Here is a 10,510-nt window from a genome sequence, read left to right as displayed (position 1 = left end):
TGGGCTGGGTGACCTCTCGCTCCTTCTCCCTTCCAGAGAGCAAGCGCGACCTCTACGACCGCTACGGCAAGGACGGGCTCACGGGGGCCGGTGAGTGACCCACCCTGCCCTCGGCTGCATCTGCCCAACGCTCTGGCTTCACTGAGGCCAGAATTTGTCCCTGCGGTTGGAACTTTGCTCCCAATTCTGCTGGTGACGCACAAACCAGAATCGACCCCGGCTCATTCTCCCCGGGCTGGGCTGGCTCCGCAGGGCTAGCAGGAGCCCAAGGCACAGAAGGTTTGCTTCTGTCCACCTGCGAATATCCACAGGGAGCCCATCAGCCGAGGGAGGAGGGGCCACGTTTCCACAGCCACGTTCCAGATCAGCATCGCACTCAGGGGCCTTTTCTCCCGGCCCCAGAGCTCTGCGGTGGGGAGAGACGGGATCCCAGCCTTGGCAGCCCCAAGCAGGGTGTCCTGTTTGCTTCCTGTTCTCGTTCCTTTCGAGGACCCTTGCGAGGGCCAGCTCCAGGGCCTGGGCGCCGCGTTTGCCATTTCCTGTCTCTGCCTTTCCCCAGCAGGGTCCAGGGGACCGAGGGCTGAAGATGGAGCCCCTGGATTTATGTTCCACTTTCGCAGCCCCCATGACATCTTCAGAGAGTTCTTTGGGGGACAAGAGCCTTTCTATGGTGAGTGGAAGCCTCAGCCCCTGTGGGACCAGCGGGCCCAGTAATGAACCTGGGGCCTGAGGGAGCAGAAGGGAGGTTTCGGTGTGATCGAGCAGGTGCTTAGGTCCTTATAGTTGGGACAGAGCATGGCCTGGGTACTTGGCTAGAGAGCTGAAGGGAGAAATGAAAGAGGAATTCTCCTGAACTCTCCCAGTGGTGAATGTCAGGGCTTTCTCCAGAACCCCAACGGGGTCTCCACGTGCTCAGCCCCTGAACAGTTCCCACGGTCCGAGGGTCCGTTAGGGGAGGCGCACATGTCAGTACAGATGTGCAGGACGACCCCTGCATTTTCTCTGAATCCAGGGCAAAGCTACTTTATAGAACATCCGGAGCCCTGGCTGCCTAGCAGAGGGGCTGTCCTGCCTGGGCGTGGAGTCTCCACAATTCATTGTCATGGGAGACGAACACTCACAATGCCCCCGACAGGCCCACAACCGTATCTCGGCCTATCAGCAACGGGATCCTCCCACATGGACAGACACACTTCTCCTTAGCCAAGGAGTGGAAATGGGGAGGAAGAATCACACCCCATTCCTGTTCATGGGCTTTCTGCCATTCTCTGCAGACCCCCTGGGAGTTGGCCTTGCTCCTTGTTCTTTACTGTTTTCATCTCCTGCCTGCCCCCTCCCCAGCTCTTCTGACTCACAGGGACATTCTCTCTCAGGATCCCGGAAGAACATTTTCCCTTTACATTTCACACCTCCCATAGATTTCATTCCCCAGGGTCCCCCACCACACAGCCATACTCTAGGCTAAGGGATCCCCGCTAAGCCATCTGGGGCTGGGGCTGGCTGAAAGCACCTGGCAATGTGTTCACCACCTTGTTTTTCAGGGTCCTCTGGACCCTTCAACTCCAACATCAACGCAGGAAAAGGCTTCCACTTCTTCTCTACCTCGACCAAGTTTGTCAATGGCAAACGCGTCACAACCAAAAGGTAAGGAGGGGCCACCAGCCGGTGGGAGTTTGGCTAAGCCAGCCCGTCTCACATCAACACGGGGAGCAGCCCATTGGGCTAGTAGGGACAACAGGCCAGTGTTTAGGTGAGCAGCATGGCCCAGTGGATTCAGCGGGTCCAAAGAACCGTGTTTGACTCCTGCTGCACGGGGCAGTTATCATCAGACTGGGCCATGTGTCTGGAACAGCACCCTAAGGGGTCTAAAAGAGAACAGGTGGCAGCTGGGGATGTTGGGGGGCATGAGGAGGGTCTGGGGGTGATATATAGGGGGTGAGGTGTTTAGGTTACTCCTAAAGAGATGCTTCCCCTTCTTTGGCTCTTGTCTACTTCCCAGGACTGTGGAGAACGGGCAGGAGCAGGTGGAAATTGAAGAGGACGGAGAGCTGAAATCTGTCCACGTCAATGGTGAGAGCAGAGGAAGCAAAGCTGGTTTCTTGGGGCAGGCACTGGCTCTTTGTTAGGTGCTTGTACCGCGCCCAGCACAGAGCAACTGGCTTGAGAGTGGGAGCCGTTGGCACACCTGCAATGCAAGTTATCTATGAATCGATTCCCAGACAAAACACTGCCAAAGGGCATCTGTGATACGGTCTCCCACAGTGTTCTTGCCAGCAAGTTAAAGACGTACGGATTGGCAGTAAGAAGTAAGGTACACTATAAGGTGGAGAGAAAGCTGGCTAGATCGTCAGGCTTAACGGGCAGTGATCAATGGTTCAATGTCTAGTTGGCAGCCGGTATCAAGCGGAGTGTCCCAGGCAGGGCCGGCTCCAGGCACCAGCTCAGCAAGCAGGTGTTTGGGGCAGCCAATGGAGAGGGGAGGCACGTCCGGCTCTTCAGCGGCGGGTCCCTCACTCCCTCTCGGAGCGAAGGACCTGCCGCTGAATTGCCGCCGAAGAAGTGGTGGGGGTAGAGCTGCAGCCGAAGTGCCACAGATCGCGATCGCAGCTTTTTTTTTGTTTGTTTGTTTTTTGCTGCTTGGGGCGGCAAAAACCCTGGAGCCAGCCCTGGCCCAGGGGTTGGTCCTGGGGCCGGTTTTGTTCAGCATCTTCATTAATGATCTGGATGATGGGATGGATTGCACACTCAGCAAGTTTGCAGATGACACTAGGCTGGGAGGAGTGGTAGATATGCTGGAGGGTAGGGACAGGATACAGAGGGACCTAGACAAATTGGAAGATTGGGCCAAAAGAAATCTGATGAGGTTCAACAAGGACAAGTGCAGAGTCCTGCACTTAGGACGGAAGAATCCCCTGCACCGGGGAGCACCAGTTCTGCAGAAAAGGACCTGGGGATTACAGTGGATGAGAAGCTGGATATGAGTCAGCAGTGTGCCCTTGTTGCCAAGAAGGCTAATGGCATATTGGGCTGTATTAGTAGGAGCATTGCCAGCAGATCGAGGGAAGTGATTCCTTCACGCACAAGGTCAGCTCCCAGATTGCTGCACTGGGCAGTACAGCATGGGGAGAAGGTGACCAACCCTCTGTGGAGAAAGAAGTGGTTCGGGACTATTTAGAAAAACTGGACGTGCACAAGTCCATGGGGCCGGATGCGCTGCATCCGAGGGTGCTAAAAGAGTTGGCGGGTGAGATTGCAGAGCCATTAGCCATTATTTTTGAAAACTCATGGCGATCGGGGGAGGTCCCAGATGACTGGAAAAAGGCTAATGTAGTGCCCATCTTTAAAAAAGGGAAGAAGGAGGATCCGGGGAACTACAGGCCAGTCAGCCTCACCTCAGTCCCTGGAAAAATCATGGAGCAGGTCCTCAAGGAATCAATTATGAAACATTTAGAGGAGAGGAAAGTGATCAGGAACAGTCAGCATGGATTCACGAAGGGGAAGTCGTGCCTGACTAACCTAATTGCCTTCTATGATGAGATAACTGGCTCTGTGGATGAGGGGAAAGCAGTGGATGTGTTATTTCTTGACTTTAGCAAAGCTTTTGATACGGTCTCCCACAGTATTCTTGCCACCAAGTTAAAGAAGTATGGGCTGGATGAATGGACTGTAAGGTGGATAGAAAGCTGGCTAGATCGTCGGGCTCAACGGGTAGTGATCAATGGCTCCATGTCTAGTTGGCAGCCGGTTTCAAGTGGAGTGCCCCAAGGGTCGGTCCTGGGGCCGGTTTTGTTTAATATCTTTATTAATGATCTGGAGGATGGTGTGGACTGCACTCTCAGCAAGTTTGCAGATGACACTAAACTAGGAGGCATGGTAGATACACTAGAGGGTAGGGATCGGATACAGAGGGACCTAGACAAATTAGAGGATTGGGCAGAAAAAAACCTGATGAGGTTCAACAAGGACAAGTGCAGAGTCCTGCACTTAGGACGGAAGAATCCCATGCACTGCTACAGACTAGGGACCGAATGGCTAGGTAGCAGTTCTGCTGAAAAGGACCTAGGGGTCACAGTGGACGAGAAGCTGGATATGAGTCAACAGTGTGCTCTTGTTGCCAAGAAGGCTAACGGCATTTTGGGCTGTATAAGTAGGGGCATTGCCAGCAGATCGAGGAACGTGATCGTTCCCCTTTATTCGACATTGGTGAGGCCTCATCTGGAATACTGTGTCCAATTTTGGGCCCCACACTACAAGAAGGATGTGGAAAAATTGGAAAGAGTCCAGCGGAGGGCAACAAAAATGATTAGGGGTCTGGAGCACATGACTTATGAGGAGAGGCTGAGAGAACTGGGATTGTTTAGTCTCCAGAAGAGAAGAATGAGGGGGGATTTGATAGCAGCCTTCAACTACCTGAAGGGGGGTTCCAAAGAGGATGGAGCTCGGCTGTTCTCAGTGGTGGCAGATGACAGAACAAGGAGCAATGGTCTCAAGTTGCAGTGGGGGAGGTCCAGGTTGGATATCAGGAAAAACTATTTCACTAGGAGGGTGGTGAAACACTGGAATGCGTTACCTAGGGAGGTGGTGGAGTCTCCTTCCTTGGAGGTTTTTAAGGCCCGGCTTGACAAAGCCCTGGCTGGGATGATTTAGCTGGGAATTGGTCCTGCTTTGAGCAGGGGGTTGGACTAGATGACCTCTTGAGGTCCCTTCCAACTCTGATATTCTATGATTCTATGATTCTATGATTATTCCCCTCTATTCGGCACTGGTGAGGCCACATCTGGAGTATTGTGTCCAGTTTTGGGCCCCCCACTAGAGAAGGGACGTGGACAAATTGAAAAGAGTCCAGTGGAGGGCAACAAAAATGATTAGGGGGCTGGGGCACATGACTTATGAGGAGAGGCTGAGGGAACTGAGGTTATTTAGTCTGCAGAAGAGAAGAGTGAGGGGGGGATTTGATAGCAGCCTTCAACTACCTGAAGGGGGTTCCAAAGAGGATGGAACTCGGCTGTTCTCAGTGGTGGCAGATGACAGAACAAGGAGCAATGGTCTCAAGTTGCAGTGGGGGAGGTCTAGGTTGGATATTAGGAAACACTATTTCACTAGGAGGGTGGTGAAGCGCTGGAATGGGTTACCTACGGAGGTGGTGGAATCTCCTTCCTTAGAGGTGTTTAAGGCCCGGCTTGACAAAGCCCTGGCTGGGATGATTTAGTTGGGAATTGGTCCTTCTTTGAGCAGGGGGTTGGACTAGATACCTCCTGAGGTCCCTTCCAACCATGATCTTCTATGAGTCTATGACCTGCAAGGAATGTCTCAAGTTTACACTTCTGCCCTTTGGCTTTTTCGGGCAACCTGAAAGGGATTTTTTCCCCTTACCCTCTTAATTTTGAATTAGAAATGGACACCCTAGGGTGGAAGACTCTGTGATGACCAGACGAAGGAGCGAGCGTTGGACAGTTGAGAGGGGAGGGGATTTTTAGACAGACTGTTTAAAACCCTTGGGGAGGCTGTTTGTTTTCCTTAACGCATCCCTCAGTCCAATGGCTAAGGAACACTTTGAATAAAGGACAGGATAACACCCACCGATTAGAGCTCATTCAGAGCCTGCTTGTGACCTCCCAGAGGTCATCCAGCAACTGGGGAGAAAACAGAACTTCACTGTCCGAAGGAAAAATCAACCCCCCCTTCCCAACCTGTCTCTGCATCCCAGCGCAGCAAAGAGGACTGACTCCACAGTTAGGGTTATAACTAGGGCCCTGCCAAATTCACAGTCCATGTTGGTCAATTACATGGTCAGAGGATTTTAAAAATCGTAAATTTCATGATATTTAAATCTGAAATGCCACAGTGTTGTATGCGGGGGTCCTGACCCAAAAGGAGTTGTGCGGAGGGGGCACAAGGTTATTGTAGGGGGGTTGCGGTTCTGCCACCCTTACTTCTGCGCTGCTGGCGGCGGCAGCGCTGCCTTCAGAGCTGGGCGGGAGAGCGGCGGCTGCTGGCCGGGAGCCCAGCTCCGTAGGCAGAGCTGCCACCAGCAGCAGTGTAGAAGTAAGGATGGCACGGGATGGTATTGCCACCCTTAATTCTGTGCTGCTCCCTGCAGCACTGGGCCCTCAGTCAGCAGCCGCCGGTCTCTGGCCGCCCAGCTCTGAAGGCAGCAGCGCAGAAGTACGGGTGGCACGGGATGGTATTGCCACCCTTACTTCTGTGCTGCTTTGGGCAGGGCGCTGCCTTTAGAGCTGGGTGCCTGGCCAATAGTCGCTGCTCTCTGGCTGCTCAGCTCTGAAAACAGCGCAAAGTAAGGGTGGCAAGACCATGACCCCCCCTAAAATAACCTTGCAACCCTCTGCCCCCCGCAACTTCCTTTTGGGTCAGGCCCCCCAGTTTGAGAAAGGCTAGTCTCCCCCCTGAAATCTGTATAGTATAGGGTAAAAGCACACAAAGGACCAGATTTCACGGGGGGAGACCAGATTTCACAGTCTGTAGGGCCCCAGTTATAAACATGCACCTTGCCAGTGACTTAGCCTGACAGACAGACAGCAGCTGGGCACAGACAGTAGCCAGTTTGACAGCGAGAAGAGGGAAGTAACATGTTGAACCCCAGATACTTTGGCACAGCTTCCAAGGAACTCTGCTGCCTTGGGCATTTAAACCCTGGATGCTTTGGGATTTCTCCTGCAAGGGCTGACACCTGCAGCCACCTTCGCTGTGATTTACCCTGCAGAGTCTGTGGGCAGGGGTGGGGGGTGTCTATAGGAAGCCTGACCATTGTGTGCCGTTAAGGCCGGTAACTCACTGGATGACTGGCATGATGGAAGTGCATTAAGGAGGTGGGAGGGAGCTGGATTGATCTTTGGGGTGTTACAAAGACCAGGGCTCAAGATGTTGCTGCCTTCCCAAAGGAGGGTGAATTGGAAGCTGCTCTCTGGCCCAGCAGGTGGCACAAACAGGGTGGGTTGGTGGCCGGTATGGGACAGTGTAGTGCAGGACACTGTTGATGCTGAAGATGTACAGTATGCAAGCAAATGGCTGTTTCATGATTTTGGGAAGTGAGGCCTGAGTACAGGAGGGGAGAGCTAAGGGGATTTGGGAACCGGCGCTGCCAGACTTTCTACAGGGTGACCACATTTGAACAGATGTTTCCATAATAAACATATTCAAAATTTAAACATTCAGACCTTGAACTTGCCCAATGGAGTTCCCCACGTTTGGCTTTCTAGATCTCACTGAGCTGTAAAAATCAAGCCAAGCGTGAAGACTCCGAGTGCATCTCGTTTCACTGGTGTAATCCGGCCTGACACAGTGGAAGTGAGCACAGACTCAGTCCCCCTGCACGCTGTGCTGTATCTCCTGTGTCTCGGACTGTACGGGACATTAATTACACGATAGATTCCACTGTCAGCTACTAATGCCATCCAGAGCGACTACGTGCCCATTCCCTCTGGGAAACCCTTTGGAGGCAGGAAACCACTCTCGCAGAACTCCCTCCTTGTTCCCTCAGGGCTACAGGCAGTCATGGGCGGGTTCTAACCCTGCACTCTGTCTGAGGTCAGCACCCATCTGAGGGGTCCACCTCCATACACACACCTTTTGCATCTACACTGGCTCTGAGCCCAGCTGTGCTCAGCTTCATTACAGCCACGCTGCCAAGACCTCTGGCTGCAACTGCCTCCTTTACTGGATTTCCACAACACCAGGGAGCTGCAAATAGAGGACAGCTGGGGACGTGATACTTTTAAAGGCTATGCAAAGAGCTCTGAGCTCAGGCTGCACTTTCCCCTCTACTCCACCCTCCCTCTGAATTCCAAGCGCCAGTTGCCAGGGTAATGTTGCAGCCACACTCGTTTGCTACTTGTAATTTCCCTGTTTATTTAAAGAATCAGGAAAATGGTAGAGGACGGCACATGCACGATGCACAGCCCGAGCGTGATGCCTCTGGAACAGCTGTCGCCTTGACAGAGGCCATCCTAGACCGTGCTGTCCTGAACCTCTGAGCGAAGGTGCCAGGACCCAGCTGCCTGTGCTCACTGGCACTCGGGTCCCGCTGCTTCTCTCTGAGCCCACCAGGATCCAGCTGCCCCTGACCAAGTCCCCTTGGTTCCTCCCATCACTGACCAAGTCCCCCAAATCCAGCTGCCACCAGCTAAGTCCCTCTGGACCCGGCTGCTCTTGACCAACACCCCTTGGACCATCCTCTACAGCTCGCCCGCCAGTGGAGTAAGGGCCTTAAGGTCAACCAAGGTCCTTAGTGCTGAGTGAAGGCCCAGCTGCCGGGGGAGCCTGGGCCTCGGTTACCGTCCTAGGGGATGTCCCAGTGGGGGATGGGGGTTTAAAGCTGGGCCTCCAGTTCCTGGCCCAAGGACTCTTCTCAGAGGGGTGCTGGGGGCTGAGCCCAGGCTCATGGCTGCTGCTCTATCGCTGGAGAGGTGCCTGAGTCGTCTCTGCTACAAATGCTGATGAGGGTCATTTCTTGCAGATGTGGCGGTTGACGAGACAAGCAGCAGAGCAGCAGCAGGGCACGACTCTCACGCTGGGCCTACCAAGGTGCATTCTGGGCGGAACAAGCCGCAGGCCAGATACAAGTCAGCTCCTGGATCCGAGTCACCAGTGGGGAGGCAAGAGTCCCACACGGAAAAGAAAGAGTCCCATGCTAGGGCCCAGTCGAATCTCAGCTCCGAGCCGCAGGCTGGGCGGAATTAGTCGTATGCGAGAGAAGAGAGGCCCAGGCTGGGGAAGGAGGCATGTGCTGGGAGTGAAGAGTTGCAGGCCTGCAGGAGCGAGACACACGCAGTAGCTGCTGAGTGGAAGGGAGGAGCTGGCTCCTGGCTGGAATGAGCTAGCTGCTGAGAACAGGACGGCGACTGGTGGGATGCGACTGCTTCTGGATACAAGTCAGCGCCCGTGTGGAACTAAGAATGGAGTCCGGTGTCCAGCGGAACAAGTCGGCTCCCTGACGTCACCAGTTGGCCCCAGGATGAGACAAGCAGGTTCTCCGTGTCTTGTCCCTTAACCCCAGCGACTCCCATAATCACTTTCCCCCGGCCGGGCTGGGGAGAACGCTAGGAACAGTGGGATCTGTTGTGAAGGTTTCCAGCTGGCACTGGCCAGCAGGTGAGGAGCTGCTCAATACAGATGGGACCAGAGCTCTCAGCCTCTGTCTCTGTCATTCGCTGCAGAGTCAGCCGGTGAGCAGCTGCTGCGACAAGGACAGGAGCAGAGCTGTCTCACGGCCGAGGACCGGTCTGGCCTCTAGGGGCCCAGTATGGTGGGGGCTGTTTGCAGCTCAAGGCTCTTCCACGGCTGCTACTCCCATGGCACACAGGAGGAAATGGGTCCTTCTAGCTACTCAGGCACAAAGGTGACGGGGGCCCACTAAGAGCCCAGAGAGCGCCTGGCTCCCCCCGGTGCTGTCAGGAGGTTACAGCCCCCTGACTGCTGTGGCTCGGGGCTCTGGTCTGGCTCTCTTTGAGGAGTGCCCAGGGAAGGGAAAGGGGGGTGCGTGTACAAGGCAGCCGGGGTTGTTTTGGGAAAAGTACAACTGTGTGAAAACAAGCGTTAGGCGGCTCAGCCCTGAGGCCCTGTATAGAGTGTGGCGACACCCTCCCCTGCTCCCCACACAATGCCTTTAAGTAGCCACAGGCAGGTGGCTTCTGGCCTGGCAGGCTTTGGGGCTAAAGAAGGCACATGCCTTGTGCCAAAGGCAGCTATGACCTGAATGCCAAGTTGGCTGGTGTGAGTACTGGTGTGGGGACAGTCTCGGAGATGCTCTGCTGGAAACAGTGGATCTGAGGGCACTGGACAGGGGAGTGGGAGAGATTCCAGAGGACTGGAAAAGGGCAAATCTAGTGCCCATCTATAAAAAGGGAAATAAGGACAAACCAGGGAATTACAGACCAGTCAGCTTAACTTCTGAACCCGGAAAGTTAATGGGGCAAATCATTAATCAAACAATTTGTAAACCTCTAGAAGATAATGAGGTGATAAGTAACAGTCAGCCTGGATTTGTCAAAAACAAATCGTGTCAAACCAATCTGAGAGCTTTCTGTGACAGGGTAACCAGTCTTGTGGATGGGGGGAAGCGGTAGACATGGTATATCTTGACTTTAGTAAGGCTTTTGACACTGTCTCACATGACCTTTTCATAAACAAACTAGGGAAATACAACCTAGATGGAGCTACTATACTGTGGGTGCAAAACTGGTTGGAAAACTGTTCCCAGAGAGTCGTTATGAGTGGTTCACAGTCAGGCTGGAGGGGCATAACCAGTGGGGTACCCCAGGGATCAGTTCTGGGTCCGGTTCTGTTCCCTATCTTCATCAATTATTTAGATAATGGCATAGAGAGTACACTTTTAAAGTTTGGCGGCCAATACCAATTTGGGAGGGGTTGCAAGTGCTTTGGAGGATAGGATTAAAATTCCAAATGATCTGGACAAACTGGAGAAATGGTCTGAAGTAAATAGGATGAAATTCAATAAGGGCAAATGCAAAGTCCTCCACTTAGGAAGGAACAA

General features: G+C 53.6%; 2 protein-coding genes across 2 annotated transcripts in view; both read left to right on the top strand.

Annotated features, from left to right (window-relative positions):
- LOC117884943 (dnaJ homolog subfamily B member 2-like) overlaps positions 1-714 on the top strand; it is a 17,376-nt gene extending 16,662 nt beyond the window's left edge. Inside the window, exon 4 of the mRNA XM_034785996.1 lies at positions 570-714. Within this exon, the coding sequence (XP_034641887.1) occupies positions 570-714 (145 nt within the window). The remainder of the gene's footprint in view (positions 1-569) is intronic.
- A 582-nt stretch (positions 715-1,296) lies between these two features.
- Positions 1,297-8,936, top strand: LOC117885185 (dnaJ homolog subfamily B member 6-like). Its single transcript, XM_034786393.1, has 3 exons — positions 1,297-1,644; positions 2,000-2,070; positions 8,474-8,936. Exons 1-3 carry the CDS (start codon positions 1,517-1,519, stop codon positions 8,695-8,697), a joined length of 423 nt encoding a protein of 140 aa, XP_034642284.1. The 5' UTR covers positions 1,297-1,516; the 3' UTR covers positions 8,698-8,936.
- The last annotated feature ends 1,574 nt before the right edge of the window (positions 8,937-10,510 follow it).

Source organism: Trachemys scripta, chromosome 11 (assembly GCF_013100865.1).
Source record: "Trachemys scripta elegans isolate TJP31775 chromosome 11, CAS_Tse_1.0, whole genome shotgun sequence".
Taxonomy (NCBI): Eukaryota; Metazoa; Chordata; order Testudines; family Emydidae; genus Trachemys; species Trachemys scripta.
Note: the sequence above shows the minus strand (reverse complement) of the source record. Positions and strands in the feature narration are given on the sequence as shown.